This window comes from Oryctolagus cuniculus, chromosome 18 (assembly GCF_051225735.1).
Source record: "Oryctolagus cuniculus isolate XC-2025 breed Fujian yellow rabbit chromosome 18, ASM5122573v1, whole genome shotgun sequence".
NCBI lineage: Eukaryota > Metazoa > Chordata > Mammalia > Lagomorpha > Leporidae > Oryctolagus > Oryctolagus cuniculus.
Window position 1 is genome coordinate 51,627,948 of NC_142884.1, and position 19,976 is coordinate 51,647,923.

The 19,976-nt window shown below is 50.8% G+C and overlaps 1 protein-coding gene and 1 pseudogene across 3 annotated transcripts; one reads left to right on the forward strand and one right to left on the reverse strand.

Annotated features, from left to right (window-relative positions):
• Positions 1-909: 909 nt before the first annotated feature.
• CFAP20 (cilia and flagella associated protein 20) lies at positions 910-14,504 on the reverse strand. Of its 2 annotated transcripts, XM_089319724.1 has the most exons (7): positions 14,105-14,482; positions 7,474-7,658; positions 4,594-4,673; positions 3,811-3,922; positions 2,360-2,548; positions 1,990-2,100; positions 910-1,308 (listed from the first exon to the last, which is right to left on the reverse strand). In XM_089319724.1, exons 4-7 carry the CDS (start codon positions 3,853-3,855, stop codon positions 1,303-1,305), a joined length of 351 nt encoding a protein of 116 aa, XP_089175850.1. In that variant the 5' UTR covers positions 3,856-3,922; positions 4,594-4,673; positions 7,474-7,658; positions 14,105-14,482; the 3' UTR covers positions 910-1,302. The 2 variants fall into 2 exon arrangements, with proteins under 2 accessions (XP_089175850.1, XP_008255573.1); XM_008257351.5 differs by lacking the exon at positions 7,474-7,658 and having other exon boundaries at positions 14,105-14,504.
• Positions 11,435-12,681, forward strand: LOC127491398 (ubiquitin-conjugating enzyme E2 C pseudogene; annotated as a pseudogene). Its single transcript, XR_016225010.1, has one exon. The product of XR_016225010.1 is annotated as a ubiquitin-conjugating enzyme E2 C pseudogene (transcript).
• Positions 14,505-19,976: the final 5,472 nt, after the last annotated feature.

The window sequence follows — 19,976 nt, forward strand, 5'->3', positions numbered from 1 at the left end:
CTCCACAGAGACAGACGCAGGACGTGCCCGTGGGAGAAGAGTGCTTCTTGCCACTTAACCTCTCAGGAGGCGGCAACGGTAGCAGCAGACCTCTAACCCCAGTGATAGCGGCTGGTGCTGCCAACCCCGAGCTCACCCCTGTGGAATGAAACCAAACCCAGAAGGAAGTGGCGAGGGGACAGCACAGATCTGGAATGGCCTTTTGTTTAGTTGACTTTTAACTTTCAATTGCATAAACATAACCTTTCCAAAAAGGTCTGGGTATAGCACACCAAAGTACACAAGTGCTGGGAAACCCACGCTGCCCGGGTGTCAGCACCGCGCGTCCTTCAAGGCGCCCGAGGACTGTCTGTCCCCACGCTGCTCTCCTCCGCAGAAATGCCGCATCAAATACACGTGCTCACCTTCTGCGGACTAACAAGAGCAACAGCGCCAGGCTCCCTCCCCTCACAGGCACACGCCCCAGAATAACGAGCGGTGGGGGAAAAGCAGCGCACAGCCTGGGTTCCGGCCAGTGACTCCGCACTCAAGCAGGGACTCCATCTGGAAGTCGGACAGGGAAGCAGTGAGCTGGTCCAGTGCAGACAAGACTAGATTATTCTAGTCCAGAGAGAACACGCGGGGCTGCAGCATGTCACCTACCTAAGGTGATTAAGAGCAATTTGGACCGTATGGCACCTTGCCTTAAGCTCCACTTAAGATCCAACTCCTAGTGAGAGGATTCTACTGGCCATTTACTATTTGTGTGTGTTTTCCATTTAGTTTATCTCAAAAGTTGTTCCCAAATCAGTTGTACACATCTGCCTTAGTCTTTAACTGCTCAGCGCGAGTTCCCAGTGCAACTGCACGCTGTTCTTGTCCTGTATCACAAAGGAAAGGGAAACGCCATTAAGAAAGGTGGGACCAGACTTACAAACCAAGAATATAGCATTTTATTCCTCTCCAGACGATGAGTCTTACACAGCGTGTATAGATGCGGATACTACAAAACCAAGACTGGGCCACAGGAAGAGCAACTGGGCTGAAACTGCCACACGCTGAGTTTTATTCTGTGCTGCGTGCTGAGTTTTCTTCCACATGCCGGGGCGGGCCGCAGTCGCGTGCGCTTCACGGTGCCCAGCACCACTGTACTTACACCGCAGTCACGTGGTCGCTGGGATCCACACAAGGGATACCAGGTAGTAAATAAAGCAATCACAGCACAGGGGATTAATATAAATATGGTTTTGCATTGTCCTCCAGATAGTTTCCTTTATAAACTAAAGATCCCATTCAGGCTCTTTCCCTTGAGTTGTATCTCAGTTATTGCTGGAGGGGGAAAAAAAAAAAAACAGAAAGAAAGCTCAGTTTAAGTTATTAGAAAATGGGAGTGGGGGTAGTGTGGTACAGCAGGTTAAGCTGCCACGTGGGATGGGCGCCATCCCATACTAGAGTGACAGTTCAAGTCCCAGTCATTCCACTCTGACCCGGGCTTCCTGTTACATGCCTCGGAAACAGCGGATGATCCCTCAAGTAGTTGGAAGACCCGGATGGCATTCCTGGCTCCTGGCTCTTGTGGGCATTTGGGGAGTAGTTAACCAACAGATGGAAGACCTGTCTGTCACTCTGCCTTTCAAGTAAACAACTCTTCAAAAAATGCATAGTGTCACCAGCCACCCCCTCCGATGACATGGGAGTGGGCACTGGGCTGCGGCACGCACACACTCCTGCAGCACTTAAGCAGCCACCAGTGTGTGAGGAGGGGCCTCTCTGCGGGGCTGATAAAGAGGCTGAGCTGGAAGATCTCGCTGGAAGGAGGCCCCGGGGAGGGGCGGGTCCCCTTGTGGCCGTGGAACAGCTTAACAGTCCTAGTCCTTCCTAGGGGCAATGCTGACACAGGGCTGACCCTGGAGGAAGATCTAAGATCTTCCAAGGTGACGGGCAGGCCAGAGGCGCTGCAGCCACAGGCCCCAGCTCACTGTCTGGCCCTCCCGAGAAGGGCCGGCTCACCTTCGCCTTGTTCTGCACTGGAAGATACAGTTTGAACTCTGCTGGCAGCTCATCTTCCGAGTACAGCCTGTCGGAGAAGTAGACCCGCCGGATGCGACAGTTGGCGTGGATCTGCGGAGGCAAGGCTGACTTTGAGAGCGCCCCCTCCCGCACCCTGGTTAAGCTTCATCTCACGGGCCCCTCTTCAGCAGGGCCCGAGCGCGGATTCTGGCAGGAGTGCCTTCTGTATCTGAGCTTTTTCCAAGTACAAAGCCCCCCAGACAGAGACTTGGAAACTTGAGCCAGAAGCCCACGGTGTTCTGCCACAAGCCAGGGTCAGAGCGCCCCCCGCGCTCCCCGGCCTGGGCTCTGTCTGGAAAGTGAGCGGTACCTGCACCCTCAGCGTCTCGATGTAATTCGTGCCATAGGCTCGCCGGGTGAAGTCGGACAAGTTGAACTGGATCTGGTTCCAGCCGTCGTCCAGCCGCATGGGCATGGTGCAGATGAAGGGCTTCACCCGGGTGGTGCTCTGGTAGTTACTCGCCCGAAACCGCCGGCGCACATTCTTGTCATCTAGCACCTGGGAAACAAGGGCAAGAGTCAGGCCACTGCAGCTCGGCACAAGCGAAACCACCTCAGTAAGAACTCCCGCAGCCTGGTCTCCCGAGGCGGATACCCAGAGGGAAGCAAAAAGACCAGACGCAGGCCAGGCCACACAGTGGATGCAGATGGCCTGGAAGCTGCAAGTTGATCTTGTTTGTTGCTAAGACAACATCAGCTGCTTATGACATATGACAACCAGCAGGCTGTCAGACTATAGAATAATTTCATAAACATTCTTTAATTTCAAAAGAAAACAGAATAACCCAGTTATAAATAATTACCCCTCACCCCACATGATACTACACTAATCCTTAAACTTGTAGCTTTTTTTTTTTTTCAAATTATTTAAAGGCAGAATTAGAAAGGACACACACACACATACACATACACACACAGATCTTCCATACATTGATTTACACCCCAAATATTAACAACGGCCAGGGCTGGGCTAGGCTGAAGCCAGGAGTTAGAACTCCATCTAGGGCCAGCGCCGTGGCTCAATAGGCTAATCCTCCGCCTGGGGCGCCAGCACCCCAGGTTCTAGTCCCAGTTGCTCCTCTTCCAGGCCAGCTCTCTGCTATGGCCCGGGAGTGCAGTGGAGGATGGCCCAAGTGCTTGGGCCCTGCACCCCCATGGGAGACCAGGAGAAGCACCTGGCTCCTGGCTTCAGATCAGCACTGTGCGCCGGCCATAAGGGCCATTGGGGGGTGAACCAACGGAAAAGGAAGACCTTTCTCTCTGTCTCTCTCTCACTGTCCACTCTGCCTGTCAAAACAAAACAAAACAAAACAAACTCCATCCTGGTCTTACCCATGGGTGGCAGGGGCCCAAGCACTTGGGCCGTCTTCTGCTGCTTTCCCAGGTGCATTAGTGGGGAGCTGGATCAGAAGTGGAGCAGACAGGACTTGAACCAGTGCACACATGGGATGCCAACGCCCGCATGGATGCTGGCAACACAGGCACCAGCTTAACCCACTGTGCCACAATGCTGGCCCCATCTTGCAGCTATTGATCAGATTTTGGGTGCTTACTATTTAAAACTTAGTCTTACATTTCAATTACTAATACCAAATTTACACCATAACACCAGACACACAGACAAGGACACACACACACACACACACACACACACACACACACAGAGTATACAGATGGTTTCACAGCCCCTCCTCCTCTCAGTTGAATGGCTCTGTGGCAGAGGCAGCAGTGAACATGAACATGCACCCATCTTCTACTTACCTGAACTTCAAAGGTGAAATATTTCTTCAGGTTCTTGATAATCATGACAAGGAAAGGAAGTTTAATTCCCAGTGTCTTCTTAGGGTCTGCAGGGCATGTGATGTAAGTGGTGCTGCAGAGAGAGGAAATACCAATACCCTCACTGTTTGTCTGCTTTCTTCTGTGGTATGCACAGCAGGAACACATGGGGCAGGAGGATCAACTGGAACGCAGATCTCAAAGATTAAGACTCATCACCCTCCACCCCAAGTCAAATAATGCCTTAAAAATACTCGGCTCAGCAACTAAAGTTAAGATGAGACATCAACAAAATAACAGAAAAACAAAGCCAGGGCAGTGGCCCTTCAAAGTCCTCTCAATGAGAGAAGATTTTAATGCTGAGCCAAGAGAACCATGAGATTCTAGAAGACCAAAACTATGACCACCATGGCACTGAAAACCACAGGCCACCCGATGATCAGTGTCCCGCCCCTCCCCTCTGGTTAAATAATACAGCTAATACTTACAGTGGGCTTACCATGTGTTACGCATGAGTTTAAGACATACTCGTCAATCTAATCCTCACAATAACCCTACTGTTATAGAGATGTCTCGTTCTCATGTCCATTTTACAGACGAGCAAACTGCGGCCTGGGGGATTCAGTGACTTGCCCAAGGGGAGCTCTGTTAGCACAGCTGGATCCACACGGGGTGGTCTGACTCTGCAGTCTGTGCCCTTAACCGACCGTACGACCACTGCCCCCTCGAATACATCGTGTCGGGAGAACAGAGTTGGCGATCTACCTGACATTTGTCCCTTCAATCTCTAGCACCAGGGACTGGATGTCGTTATCAGTGATCCTTTTGATGTGGCCATTTCGCACCTGTCAGGAAGAAAGTTAGATTGGTTAGTCCTGTAATAACTGCTAACAATCTTGTAAAGATTTTGAGGCTGAATTGGGACACATTTAAAGAAAATCACTGTAGTCCAAAGGGCAACAGAGGTTGGAGACACAGTCGGTTGAAGCTGATACATAAAGACACCAGGCTATTACCTCTATCCAGGGTGCCATCGGCCACCACAGGAATCCCACGTGACTTCACAACCCCTACGTCAGGATATACTCCTTCCTGAAGAAATCGACTGGATTCAGCTAACGTGTACTGAGCGCCTCCTGTGCACTTAAGGGTGTCACATCCATTCCCTCAATCCTCACAAAAACAAAAATGAAAAGCTGGGTGGTGCTGCTTCTGTGTTACCAACGTGGACACTGACCCCCAGGGCCCTCAGATGACAGACTAGAGGTGGGAGAGTCAGGATGCACCAGGCTGTCCACTGCCTGATCCTGCCTCACATACCGTGGCCAGAAAGGGCAAGGGAATGCGCACTCCTGAGAAGGAGGGTGGCGACCGAAAGAGTGAAATCTTTCCTCTGCTTTGCTCACTCCTACTCCTTGCTGCTTTGTCGACTTCTCCAGAATCTCTGCTGCAAGTATGAACTCAAGTCCCATCTGTGCCACACACAGAGGCCTGCGTTAGCACTGTCAGCCCACGCTGACCTCTCTTCTGATCCGCTTCTTTGGCTCACATTGTCTAGACTACACAATTTAGCACTTCATCCTCCATCGTTCTGTATTGTCTGCTGCAGATGTAGGAGGCACATAATGGGAAGAAATCAACATTCAACACCAACTCCTCCTCTCAAAACATTTAGGAAAGAAGTTCTCTTCCAGCATTAAACTCTTTAGCTCCTAACAGGGACAGAGCGATAGGCAAAGGCACTCTGGAGACAGGGCTACGCTGTGCCAGCATTAGAAAAAGATCCACCGCTTTAGAACAGGACACATCAGAAAGACAACGTGATCTTCTTCTAGTTGTGAAAATGGCTGTGCTGGGCTGTCAGATCCTATGACTTGATCCCACTAACTGAAGCTCTCCTTGTTCATTAATTGGCCTCATGGTTACAATTTTGCTTTTCATTACATCTGCATAGAGAGGGCGAGAACAGTGTTGAGTCTGAGAGCTGTATCTTTCAACATGAATGATTAATACGATGGCATTCTGTTTTTAGACACTGGTCTCTGTGAGCTCCGTTCCTGAGAGCCCGAGCCACTTGCAGCGCGCTTTGCTGTACCCCAGAGAACAGTGACATCACTGCCTGCCTTCTTCTACAACTGCGACTTGAATCGTCTCTCCTCAAAAGTGTAAGCCCAAGTGAGAACAGGGACCATGTAGTAAGCATCATTTCTATCTTCTACAAAGCTTTGTACTGTGCTAGGCGTAAGCTAAGCATTCAAATATGTGCTGACTTCTGGAATCTGTCACCCTAAGAGCTGGCACACATCAATAGGTTCGAGGAGGGTTTTGAAAATATTCCTGGAAACATATCCACCATGGACTATTATAGGAAGCCAGAGATCCTGGGGGATATCACAAGGCCCATGAAGCTGCCAGCATGAAGAACGCTTTCCCATAAAACATCCTTTGGTGTCCATTGTCAGAGACAGAGTGCTGGGCTGGATGGGCCCCCCAAGCTCTACCAATGAAGCATTTCTTGGGTTCTCAAGACACAAGCGTCACATTGAAATGCTTCTCAAACAAAGCTGGCGACACGCAATGCCCTTCTGCTTTGAATTCTGGGCTTCTGTCCAAGGGAGATTAAGAGCACAAAGGCGCGGGTCTGTGCAGAACATGCCAGTGCTGCCCACCTCGTTGTCCACAGACACGATCCCAACTAATGTGGCGATATGCCTCCTGCGTTTTCTGTGGAAAATCAGGCAGACTCATTGGTGAAGGAAGAATTAACCAATAAATTATCGCCAAATAATGTGATGCGGGCCAACCGATAAGAACTGGCAGTAATTCCAACGAGATGCAAACACTAATGTTATAACATGCCACAATTATTCTCCTTAACATAAACATTCTTTCTTTAAAAGGTGCACACAGCAAAGATCAAATAGATGGCTAAATTAAAGGATTAAGAAGTAATTAGGGCCAGAAGACTACTGTTGCTAAGAGGCAACACGTCACTATTTAGTCGTTGGTGTTTTTAAAGCCAGACCTCCAGCTCATGTCCCCAAAGGTCTCTCAGGCCAGATTTCCACCAGGCCTCTCTCGGCCCCAGAAGATCAGCTGATCTCGATCTCTCGGGGAGGAAACAGTATGGGATTTGCCTCTGCCCACCTCAGAGTTTCTAGCAGATGACTTCATCAGGACATGCCAGCAAATCTGACCCATTCAGGTGTTCACAGAGGAAAACAATGCCTTGCGGCCTCCCATAGAAGCCACAGGAGTCCCAGTGTCCCCACGCTCTGCCCCAGAGGGAAGCCGGCTTTCAGCTGGACTTTCCAACTTCCTAAAGAGACTTCTGTGGTGTTACTGGATAACTGCCACTCTCTCAGGTTTAATTCTCGCACAATGCATATCGCCCCCACAATGAGAGGCCGGGAGGGGAAAGGCAGGGTTTTGAAGGTATGCCGGCTAGTCTCTTTTGAGTGTGAACTTGGCTGGGGGACAAACAAAACAGAATTTTGCCCAAAGAAGAAAGTTCAGCCCCCAAAGAGGAAAAACACAAGCATTCCCATATCACGAGCTTTCAGAGCTTCGAAACCAAATTGATTTGCTAGTGAATTATGATTTTTCTCCATTATTAAATTCAAAGGGCTACAAACATAAACTCACTGGAAGAAACGAGGAAAATGAGGTGGGGAAGGCTAGCGCTGGGAGCTGGGAACGCTGAGGGCAGGAAGCCCCAAGGCCAGGTCTCCAGACTCTAGAGCTGGGGCCACAGGAGAAAGGGCAACTGGGAGGTCTGCCTCACTGCCTTCAGTCAGGTCCTCCAGGAAGCAACTCCTCTCCTCAGACGGCTGCTGACACACACAAGAGACATGAACAAGATCTGTTAGCAAGGCATCCACTTCCGCCAGCCTGGCTTTGAGAAGAAGCTAAAACACAGTGGTCAGCCTTCACTGCCCACGGTGGAAGCAGGGTCTCGCTTTCCTCTCTCAATCAGAAGGAGCGGCTTACTCCCACTTGTTCATTCGGGATACGTTCCTGTTACCACAGCGTGGCCCAGGAGGTTTATTCCTTGAAAACAAGGCCACGATGAGCTTACAGGATTTTTATTTCCTGCGCTGGAGGTCCTCCAGCAGCTCCAGCGCCCCGCTCACTGGCAGTTACAGATCCGAGTGGTTTTCAGCCTCTGCAGGCACCAAGAGTGCAGCAGACTTCCGAGTCCAGCTCAAGAGCCCTCTCCCAGGCTTTCCACGGTTGCTGGGCAACCAATAAAGAACACTAATTTTTTTTTCTCCTCTAATGTAAGCCCCAGGGAAGAGGATCAAACCGAAGGAGGAAAAAAAAAAAAAAAAACAACACTACAAGGATAGGGAGGAAATTGGCCAAGGCTCTCTATTTCTATGAGTGCTTTAAAAATAACATATGAGCTGTAGCCATTCCCTTCCCCTCCCCCCACTTTAGTTTTCTGGCTCCACCCACTCACCCTGGCAGGCAGCTGCACCCCAGCCATCTGGCATCCTACTCTTAATGACACATGTTCCAATTCACATTAAGCCAAGAGAGCTGTCCATTTCAGCAGGAGGGTTTCTGCCCCGAGTCGGCCGGGCTCCAAGTCAGAAAACAGGCTGAGGGCGCCCTCTGTGGGGCGAACCGGGCATAGCTCTGACTCACACCTGCGCCTTGCCAGTCTAGGGCCTCTTCCTTTGTAGCCCTTTATAGATCTACCTGGACTGCAAGCAGGTAGCTCTGAGCTTCTCCAGACCCTCATGGGACAGTCAGCGTGGGACAATAACGTGTACTGCTAGCCAGACTCTTCCTAACAGAGCCTCAACGGGACGACTGTAAGGAAACCCAAGCCCCGATCCAATGGCCGGAAAAGCTCTCGTCAGAATAACGACGAATAGCATCTGACTGACTCTGGGAAGGTCAGAAAAACAGCGAGTCCAAGGATCTTTCTCTGCCCAGATGCACTCAGTAACGGGCACCAATAAGGTTTACTCCTTAAAAACTATGGTGTAGAGTTTTTTTCCGGATACTTTGTTCACTTTAAAAATTAGAACAGAGAAAAGGACTCTAACACTAGCCAGTGAGACAACAAGGAAAGCCTGTGTTTGGGGATTTATTTGGGAGAAGAGGAGAAACAGCAGTAGCTGACAGGAATTCAGGAAGAGTTAGCAGTGTCATCTTGTGGCCTTTGAGCTGAGAATGCCGGCTGTAGCAGTTAACACACTGCTTGTGATTCCTGCATCTCCTAGCAGAATGCCTGGGTCTGAGTGGCCGTTCCACTCCCAATTCCAGCTAATGTGTAGGCTGGGAGGCAGCAGGCGGTGGTTCAAGAAGTTGGGTCCCTGCTGCACACATGGGAGACCTGGTTTAGGTTTCTAGGTTTTAGTTCTGCCCTGGCCAAGGCTGTTGTGGGCATTATGGGAGTGAACCAGCAGGTGAAAGATCTTTATCTCTCTTTGCCTTTCAAATTAATAAAATTTTGCTGGAAAAAAAATGACTGAGACTTATACAATGTTTTACACGTATGTGGGAATAGAACCTCCTGGTACTCTCCTTGCAAACCAGAAGTAACATTTACATTAAGCATGAGTCCTTTAATAAATTTAAGATTTGCCACTAGTCCAAGAAGAGAACATGAAACAAGACAAAGCTATTTTTTTTTTTTTTTTTTTGACAGGCAGAGTGGACAGTGAGAGAGAGAGACAGAGAGAAAGGTCTTCCTTTGCCGTTGGTTCACCCTCCAATGGCTGCCGCGGCAGGCGCGCTGCGGCCGGTGCACCGCGCTGATCCGATGGCAGGAGCCAGGTACCTATCCTGGTCTCCCATGACAAAGCTAATTTCTAAATGAGAGGCTTGAAAACTTTAAAAGGCCTCTATCATCAAGAAACAATGTAGTTAGTAGTACTTTTTTTAAGATTTATTTGTTTATATGAGAGACAAAGGGAGACAGAGACAGGGAGGGAGGGAGGGAGAGATCTTCCATCTACTGATTCACTCCCTAAATGGCCTCAATGGCTAGGGCTGGGCCAGGCCAAAGCCAGGAGCCAAGAGCTTCATAAGGCCTGTTAAGCATTTGGGCCATCCTCCACCATCCCCCGAGGAAAAGCAGCAGGGAGCTGGATCAGAAGCGGAGTAGCCGGGACTAGTACTGATGTTCATATGGGATTCCAGTGTCTCGGGTGGCGGCTTAACCCGCTGAGCCACAACACTGTCCCCAGGAGTACAGATCTTCAAAAGCTAATTCCAGTGTGACTACTTAGAAGCTTACTCAGTCTGCAGTCAGGAAGCCCTCTGTGAGGAAGTACCTCTGAACTGTGATCTGGGGACTACTGGGGGTGGGAGCAGCCAGTACAGAAACCTGAAGGGGAGAGAACAGAACTTCTTTCTATTGTGTAGGGGCTACTGCTAAGAGTGCCTTACCATGGGCCGGGTGGCCTTGGAGCTACATTATGAGCTTTGGACCAGGAAAGCCATGGTGCAAGGACAAACCCACTCTCATTTCTGAAGTCTGGTTTTTCTGCACTTTCTATCCATAGGCATGGATGCTGGGAACAGTTAGAACCATTGAACCATTATTTTAGTCTTGAATAAGCCTTGGTTCCTCACCACATTTTATACTATATGCCATAACTCTGTTGCTAAGCCTTTTAGATACACTTCATTTAATCTGCATAGGCATAAGTAGAAAGCAGACCAGAAAACCATGTGATTAAGTACTTGCCACTGTTCTTTCCTGCACAGGGAGGCAGCCTGTCGGGTTTCTCCCACCCAACAATAAACCTTTCCCCCCCAAAAAAAGTACTTGCCCCAGGCCACACAACTGGACGAGAACAGAGCCAGGAAGCAGCCCCGAGGTGTCTGAGCACAGCCCAGCACTGGCCTTTCAGGATGACACCATTCTCCTCCTACGGGACGTGCAGGCAGTGGGTGGCACACAGTGGGCAGGACTGCCCAGCGTGAGCTAGAGAGCCACACGAGCACACTGGGGACCTAACTTAGGTTCCCTGTGAAATATGTTCAAGCTGAAACGTGAAGTGTGAGATGGCTGGGAGGGTCGCAGAGGCCTTCCTCGACCTCCCGGGTATGAGCATCCGCGTGGCAGGTCCGTTGCAGGGGCTCAAACACGAGGAGAAGGCTCGCCTGCAAGTTCACTGGTATTGTGGAAACCACATTCACTTCTCAGGTTTGTAAGGAGACACAGCCTACACAGAAGTCGAACCTAATTTTTCAAGATTATTCTTCATAGAAACCGAACAGAAATTCTCCCTGTATAAATTCAGAAAGGAGACTCAAGTTTTGTGAAATCAAAACAGTAACAAAAATAGGCGCCATGGTCAATATGTACCTACAGGCAAGGTCGGGGTCATGTCTACATAAAGGTGGACTGTCCTCTCTTCCTCATCAAACTCTGCCCTTGTTACAACTTTGCTTTATTCCCTGGGAGCAAGGAAAATGCTTTTCCCAGCTCTGTCTCTTCCCAGGTCGACCCAACGCCTGTCACTCAGTGGCTGCCCACTACATCTTTGGTAAGTCTGCGAAAGTGTTTTCTGCCCTGGCCTGGATTCCCAACACTTTCTGAAGACACATTAGGGAGAAGCATTCGCACAACAGAGCCCAGAAACACGGCCTCCAACTTCCCCTTCCTGCCTCTCCTTTCCCTGCCCTGGCGGGGCACCGGGGAGACTCACCCGACACTTCCGAGCTGCAGTCGCGTTCTTCGTTCTGCCTCCCTGCCCAAGTGCTGCCCGAATGGCCTCTCAAAATCGCGATCCAGCCGCTGCCAGCGTTGCCGCTGCCCATAAAGGAGCTGAGGCGCCACGGCATGCGGCTACAGCGGGAGCTAATGATGCTCACGCTGTCTGGCGACAAAGGAATTTCTGTTCTCCCAGAGTCAGACAACCTTGGCAAGTGGACAGGAACCACCCATGGAGCAGCCGGCACAGCAGACCTGAGGGTGCAAGCTCTCGTGGAGTTCCCCAGTGGCTACCCTTAGAAGGCGCCCACGGCAAAGCTCCTCACGCCCTGCTACCACCCCAACGTGGACACGCAGGGGAACTCTGCCTGGACATCCCAAAGGACATGACATGAGGACCACCCTGCTCTCCATCCGGAGCCCGCTGGGCGAGCCCCACATCGACAGCCCTTCGAACACACACACCGCGGAGCTCTGGAGAAACCCCACGGCTTTCAAGAAGCACCTGCAAGGAACCCACCTGGAGCAGGTCTCCAGCCAAGCCCCCGGACCCGGCCGCCCAGCTCCCCCTGCGCTGTCGTCTCTCCTGGTTCCTCCTGAGACGTCTGTCCTGTTCCTGATCTCTGGACTGGACTCTCTCTTGAGCTGTGGTGTTATTTTTGTTTGTTTTTTTACATTAAGTCTCTGAGTTCTTGTGATATATATTAAATAAATACATTTTGGTTGTTTTTGTAAAAACAAACATTTTTCAATCCAGTCTGAATAAGAAGAGGAGAAACTGGTAACTTCTACTGTGAGGATTCTGCTTACAATTCCTTCATCAGGTTTCTGTTGCTGAAACGCCTGTTTAATTTACTCCCTGTCACCCTGCCCTTGCACATAACAGTGTTTTCACACCTGTTTATGTCATCAGGGTACCGTCGGACCTCTAGTGGCGTTGTTAAGAGACAAGAAGCACCATGGTTACTTTGCTTCTAGATTCCGAGTGTAAACATGCTGACTAGTCAAAAAGCGCATGTGGAAAATAAGACCCAGCAGGTCAAGCACAGAAGGGCTCAAACTGGCAACCCCGGCACGTTCACCAATCCCGAGGGCTCCTACGTGGCGTTCTTTCAGTGCTAGTAAGTCCCTGGCCTGCTCCGGAAACCTCTCCTCCTAGGTCAAGCCCCATTCTCTGTTTCAATTGCCTAATACTGATCTTCATATCAGAATGCAGTTGTGGAATTCAACTGGCACGCACGGCTGCTCTCTGCACGCCTTCCCATAGCCCCTGACTGACTCAGCAGGAGCTGAGAAGCCATCGTCCCTGTGGAGTTCCCAGGTACACTCGCTCGGGGTTCTCTCCGCTTTATTCCATTGAGAACAAAACCTCAACACTAAAACTCGGGAACAGAGTGAAGAGTGAAACAGTGTCTTCCTGTGCTCTAGCTGTGGACAGTACAATCGTGCGAAAGCCGTGGGTCAGATTTTCCATAGCGGCAAAGGCCCGGCCTCCTGCTGTTCGGCCTTCCAACCGTCTTCAGCACACCGCACTAGGAACACAGCACGCTCCGAGCTGCCTCAGAGCAGGGCTGCGCGCGACGACGGGCAGAGGCTGTTCACGTCCCCCCAACCCTGGCCGCGGCCCAGAGCGTTCACCTGTGGCGACAGGACGTGAGATGCATCCCGGAATTCCTGGCTTCCTGACCACTACACTGCTGCTTTAGGCTGCTGCCCTGAATCGCTGCACAAACACCATTCAGCCTACTCCTCTGCCTCTCCCCTGAGGACAGTACCAAGGAACAGTCCTTAAGCCACCTGGCGCCCACACAAGGTGCCTTCCTGAACTTATATTCAATAAACGGTACGGGCTGACGGCCGAGAACTTTCATGACAAACGAAGAACCGAAGCCATGAGGTGCAGAGCAACGCAGAGCCAGCTGGATCTTACTTAGCCGCTCCTGGAGCCCCGGGACTGCCTAGTGGGTGCCTGACTTCAGACAACAGGCTGGCACCTGGATCCGAGCTCACTGATCCGGACAAGCCCTTGTCGTCACCATGCAGTTTACCCCAAGCACAAACTGGGCACGGAAGGCGCGGTACGGACCCCTGGTTACGCAGAGCGTGGAGCAGGTGCACAGGCCACGATTTCTAGCTCGTTTGGGATCAGCGGGAGAGACGGAGCAAATGAATGAAACCCAAGCACCCGGCGCCTCCACAAGGGAGACGCACGCGAACAAGGGCCCTGTGTCCAGCGCCGAGCACCGTGCCTGGCACCAAACAGCGTTATCAGTAAAACCTCGTGGAAGCCGCATCCTTTCCTCTTTCCAGCTCCAAAGCTCCCTCACGGAAGCTCACGCATTTCACGCTATGAGGCGGGCACCAGCGACCCCACCATATTGAGGGGGATCCGTGGCCCCCAAGGATTGGGCGAGTGAAGTTTTCGGCGAGGGCCCGCTGTCCCAGGTACGCTGCAGCCGCAGGACACGGCCTCTCCCGCCACGCCCACCGCACGTGCACCCGCTCTGGGTCGGGGCACAGCAGCGGCTGCCCGCCCCGGCCCTCGGCTGAGCGGGCGCGGCCCGGCTCCCCGCCCAGCTGTCCCCGCCGGCCCCTGACCTTTTTGTCCCAGATCTGCAGGGGTTTGCTGCCGATGCTGTAGAGGATGGAGAGGAAGCCGCTCTGGAACGTGTTTTTGAACATCTCGCCGGCGGCCTTCCCCTCCGCCGCCCGAAGCCAAACTAGGCCTCGGAGGTAGAGACGAGCGCTGAGTAGCCAAGGGAAAGCAGGGAGCCCGCCCTACTCCAAAGAAGAGACGCCGAGCGCCCGCTCTCCCGACCTGCAGCCACCCACGGCTGAACAAGGACACACGATACTCCCACAACACCACCCCCACACGGAAACCACAGCAACCGCCGCCCGCGCCACTTCCCAGGAATAAATGGAGGCGGAGGGCCGCTCGCCGCGGGAAATGAATCCCTCCGCCCAAGTGAGCCCGCCTCCCGGAAGCGCGGGACCCAATCCAGCCACAGGAATCACAAACTTCCGGTGCCTTCCTCCCTTAAACCCCGCCCTAGCCCCGCCCCTTTTGTAAAAGAACTCCGTTGCCAAGGGACTATTTTTTTCCATCGTCGTTCCACAGCTGCTTTTACCGCGGAAAGAGACGGAAGATGAAAAAAATTGTTTTAGCACCTGCGCGGTGTCAAGGGAACGTGGCTGCGGGCGAGGCGAGGGGCGCGAAGGGGAGAGGACTGAAACGAACTGCTCAGCGGGTGCTCACCTGGGTGACCTGGGAATGCCAAGTCCATGCCTGTTGACTAAGCACAGATTAAAGGCAGCAAGAGTGTGAAGAACTCAGTGCGCTAAGCGCTTCTTACCCTTCAGTTCCTAAGAGCCGCAGTGCAGTCAAAACAATACTCTGAGGAAAATGGATGGCCTTAAATGTGATTAGAAAACATAACAGCCTGCACATTAAGATAAAAGCAGAAATTAAACAAAATAAAGTTAGTTGGTTGAATTGAACCAACGGCTAATGTTTTAAAGAAACAGTCAACACTTAGCAACATTTTAGAAAAGACATAAAATAAGCTGTGAGAGTTTAAGTGTGGAAGGAATCTCAAAAGTTGGAGCCTTGCCCCGTTACTGAATATCTTTCTAAATATGACCTGGTGTGCCTAAGCCTGGGCTAGGTGGTGTGGCTAATGGAAAAGCGATTTATAGATAACACCATCATCGTTACGGCGGTTTTCTTTTTGTAATCAATTACAAGAGTAAATACAGCATGAACTATGTGTCAGGCACTAAAATAAATGCCTTTGCCTTTATTATTAACTCTTTTAATCCTGAATAATCAAGCCAGAGCCTCCAGGCACAGGGGGGAAATATGTGAATCTTAAAAAAAAAAAAAAAGATTTATTTATTTATTTGAAAGGCAGAGTTACAGAGAGACAGAGGCAGAAAAAGAGAGAGAGAGAGAGAGAGAGAGAGAGAGAGAGAGAGGTCTTCCATGCGATAGTTCACTCCCCAGATGACCACAATGGCTGGAACTGCGCCAATCCGAAGCCAGGAGCTAGGAGCTTCCTCCGTGTCTCCCACGCCTGTGCAGGGGCCCAAGCACTTGGGCCATCTTCTGCTGCTTTGCCAGGCCACAGCAGAGAGCTGGATGGGAAGTGAAACAACAGCTGGACCTTGAACCAGCATCCATATGGGATGCCGGCACTGCAGGCGGTGGCTTTACCTGCCTACACCACAACGCCGGTCCCATGTGTGACTCTTACTAGAGAGACCAAAATGTGTATATAAAACCGAATTTTGGATATGGATTCAGCGAAATAACTCATAATCAGGAAATAATGAACCAATCGCTCCCCACAGTAACTTGAGCCTCATGTGTGCTGCTCTCTGTAGAACTGTCGCTGGTCTGTGCCCTTCCAACACACGGACTCGGATTCCTTCAATTTCGCATGAATCCCATTAAAAACGGGGGGGGGGGAGAGAAAAAGGTGTTTCGTGTATATAGCTTCTGGCCCTGCACTAGTGACTGTTTCTGGTGGGAGAGAAGTTCCGCTCTGACCAACCCAGCTTTGCCAGACCCTCATCCTCTGCCTACCATTGCAAACTTTACGACACCTTGTGGACCGCCTCAGTGAACTGCTTAGGCATCTCCCGGGGACTTGGAAGGAGCCCGGTGTGTGGGGGTCCCTAACGCTTGAATTCCCTTTGAGCGAATATGCCTGTTTCTCTCATATCCCTTACTCCTTTCAGCCAGACTGGACTTGACATTTGCTATGATCAGGCGCTCCCCCGCCCCTCACCCCTGCCTAAGCCACGCCCTCCTTCACCTGGTAGCTTATTTCCAGGGGATTGGGCTTCCGCTTTAATATTCTTAAGTCTTTTTCCCTTTGCACCCCTCAGCCGCTGGGATTCAAGCTGCTGGTCCTTCCCGGGCCTCTGAGACCATTCCAGCTGCTTTGCACCTCCGGTCACTCACTGCAGCCATCTGGGATCCCTCGAGCATCCCTTGACTGACGTCTGGCCAGCATCTCCTCCTCCGCTGACCTCCTGATTGACATCTCTGATGTGTGTGTGCATGTGTGAGCTTTGAGGTAGGATTTGCTTATTGTGCAGTTCACCCCATTTTCACTGTTAAACTTTTTTGATGCATTTACTGAATTGTGCAACCATCATCACAAATTTTAGAACATTGCTGTCACTCAGACAGCGCTGTGCTGTCTGAATATGCTACTTTGTGTTCATCCTTTCATCAGTTGATGGACATCTGCGTTCTTTCCAGTTTGACAATGTGCATGATGCTGCTATGAACTCTCATTTCCACCTCTTTGTGATGACATATACTTTCACTTTCTTAGAACTGTCACTCAGAGGGGAGTTACTGGGTCATCTGGCAACTTTGTTTAACATTTTGAAAAACTACCAGGTTTTTTTTTTTGTTTGTTTTTGTTTTTTTGTTTTTTTTTTTTTTTGACAGGTAGAGTTAAGACAGTGAGAGAGAGAGAGACAGAGAGAAAGGTCTTCCTTCCATTGGTTCACCTCCCAATGCCCGCCACGGCCGGCGCACTGTGCTGATCTAAAGCCAGGAGCCAGGTGCTTCTCCTGGTCTCCCATGGGGTGCAGGGCCCAAGCACTTGGGCCATCCTCCACTGCCCTCCTGGGCCACAGCAGAGAGCTGGACTGGAAGAGGAGCAGCCGGGACCAGAACCTGGTGCTCATATGCGGTGCGGGCGCTGCAGGCAGAGGATTAGCCAAATGAGCCACAGCACTACCAGGTTGTTTTCCAGAGTGAATGCAGCACTTTGCCGCCCCATGGTCGGGTTTCTCCATGTCCTCTGCAGCTCCTGTCACCTAGGCCTGCCTTCCGCCCGGCCACACCCTCCTCTACAAACACCTCTCAGGCATTCCGGAAGGCTCCTTTCTGCAGGTGCACAGAGTCCTCACATTCTTCACCACCACTAGGAATTTGAATTTAGGACTCTGACACTTTGTGTTTCCTCACCTCCATCATCTACATCCTCACTTGTCTTTGTCCTTGGCCTTGATTGCACAGTTCATTCTTAACCTTTTGGTTTGAATACATCCTTTTTTTTTTTTTTTTAAGATTTATTTTATTTGAAAGGCAGAGCTACAGAGAGAGAGAGGGAGAAACAGAGAGAGACCTTCCATCTCCTAGCTCACCCCCTGCAAATGACAGTAACAGCCAGGGCTGGGCCAGGCCAAAGCCAGGATTCAAGAGCTTTATCTGGGTCTTCCACATGAGTGCAGGGGCCCAAGGACTTGGGCCATCTTCTGCTGCTTTCCCAGGTGCATTAGAGGGATCTGGATGGGAAGTGGAGCAGTTGGAACTCCTGCTTGTACCCATATGGGATGCTGGCACTGCAGGCCGTGGCTTTACCTGCTCTGCCACAGCACCGACCCCTGGAATATATCCCTAACAACCTTGTTACCCTCTCCCTCCCAGCAACTCACATGAATTCAAGGGGCTAAACTGCAGCCCTGCTAAGATGTGGTTGCAGCTACTCCTGCTATCCGCAAGCACCTGGATGTGGCTGGAGAAGCGTTCCGAGTTGCGTGGACGGGTCTCGCATGTAGCCTCCTAAAGTTCGAAGTTGAGACTTCAGCTCTCCCACCCCAACGCACACACCCCTTGCTCAAATCCGCTCTACCCCTCTTGCCCATTCTAGTGAATGCCGACTTAACGCCTTGTTCAGACCAAAAGCCTTGGAGTTGGCCCGGGGTCCCCCCCCCCAAACCCCCAGGCCACATGGGTGAATCCCCATCTAATCGCATCACCAACTTTGTGAGTACTGTCCTGATCCTAACAATCAGCTGCTCTCCCCTGTACCCCCGCAGCACCCTCTCTCTCACTTCCACCTGTGGGATCCGACAGCCTGTTCTCCACAGGGCCTACGGGGTTGGGGAGGGGTCCTCTTGGTAGCTCAGCGCTAGTGGCCAGGAACAAAACCCAACTTACTAGAGGATGTGATACTCTGAATGTAATTCAGTGTCTGAGGAATTTCATATTAGATCTGTGACTTTAATTTTAAAAAGGCTAAGCAAATTTAATTAAATGGGTAAGCAAGGAATGTTTAAAACATTTTATTAAATTTGAGTTTAGACTTAGGTTTGCTAGTGTTTGAAAGCTTAGAAGATTGCATGAAGCTTTAGGTCTTTCTTATTAGCTATTCCAAGTATTTGTGCAAACCAAACAGGTTGAGTTTTGAAATGTCTAAGGAAACTGGATTGTGTATGCAATGTTTAGGGCTTAACACATTAAGTTTTGCACTAATTGAACATCCATCAAAAATTAAGCCGAGGTGTTTATATTTGTAGCTGTGAAGGATTTGGAGTTGATCTTAAAGACACAAGATGAGAGGCCAGTGCTGAGGCACAGCGGGTTAAAGCCCTGGCCTGCAGTGCCAGCATCCCATATGGGTGCCGGTTCGAGTCCCGGCTGTTCCACTTCCGATCCAGCTCCCTGCTAATGCACCTGGGAAAGCAGCAGAGGACAGCCCAAGTCCTTGGGCCCCTGTACCCACATGGGAGACCCGGAGGAAGCTCCTGGCTTCTGGCTTCAGATCGGCGCAGCTCCAGCTGTTGCTGCCAGCTGGGGAATGAACCAGCGGATGGAAGATTTTTCTGTCTCTACCTCTCTCTCTGTAACTCTTTCAAATAAAGAAAATAAATCTTTAAAAAAGACATAAGACGAATCTGATTCTTACATGCCCAGCTTTAGTAACTAAGCTATTGCTTGAACACTAGTAACCGCAGGCGTCCTATTTGAGAACCTTTGCTCACTGCTGAAGGTTTCCCCACAGCACTTCAAACACACTAAAGTGCAGCGACTTCTCATGTTTACCCTACATTTTTCCTGTTATTTTCAGAAAGAAACTTTAGAAGCTGCTTTTGAAATTATTTCATTAATTTTCATAAAAGAAATTTCTTTTAAAAAAAGATTTTATTTATTTGAAAGATGGAGTTACAGAGGAGAGACAGAAAGGTCTTCATCCACTAGTTTCTTTTTCTTTCTTTTCTTTTTTTCTTTTTTTTTTTTTTGACAGGCAGAGTGGACAGTGAGAGAGAGAGAGAGAGAAAGGTCTTCCTTTGCCGAGGTTCACCCTCCAATGGCCGCCACGGCTAGTGCGCTGCGGCCGGCACACTGCGCTGATCCGAAGCCAGGAGCCAGGTACTTATCCTGGTCTCCCATGTGGGTGCAGGGCCCAAGCACTTGGGCCATCCTCCACTGCACTCCCTAGCCACAGCAGAGAGCTGGCCTGGAAGAGGGGAAACTGGGACAGAATCCGGCGCCCTGACCGGGACTAGAACCCGGTGTGCAGGCGCCGCAAGGCGGAGGATTAGCCTAGTGAGCCGCGGCGCCGGCCCATCCACTAGTTTCACTCCCCAAATGGCCGCAGTGGCCGCAATGGCTGGAGCTGCACTGATCCAAAGCCAGAAGCCAGACCAGGAGCTTCTTCTG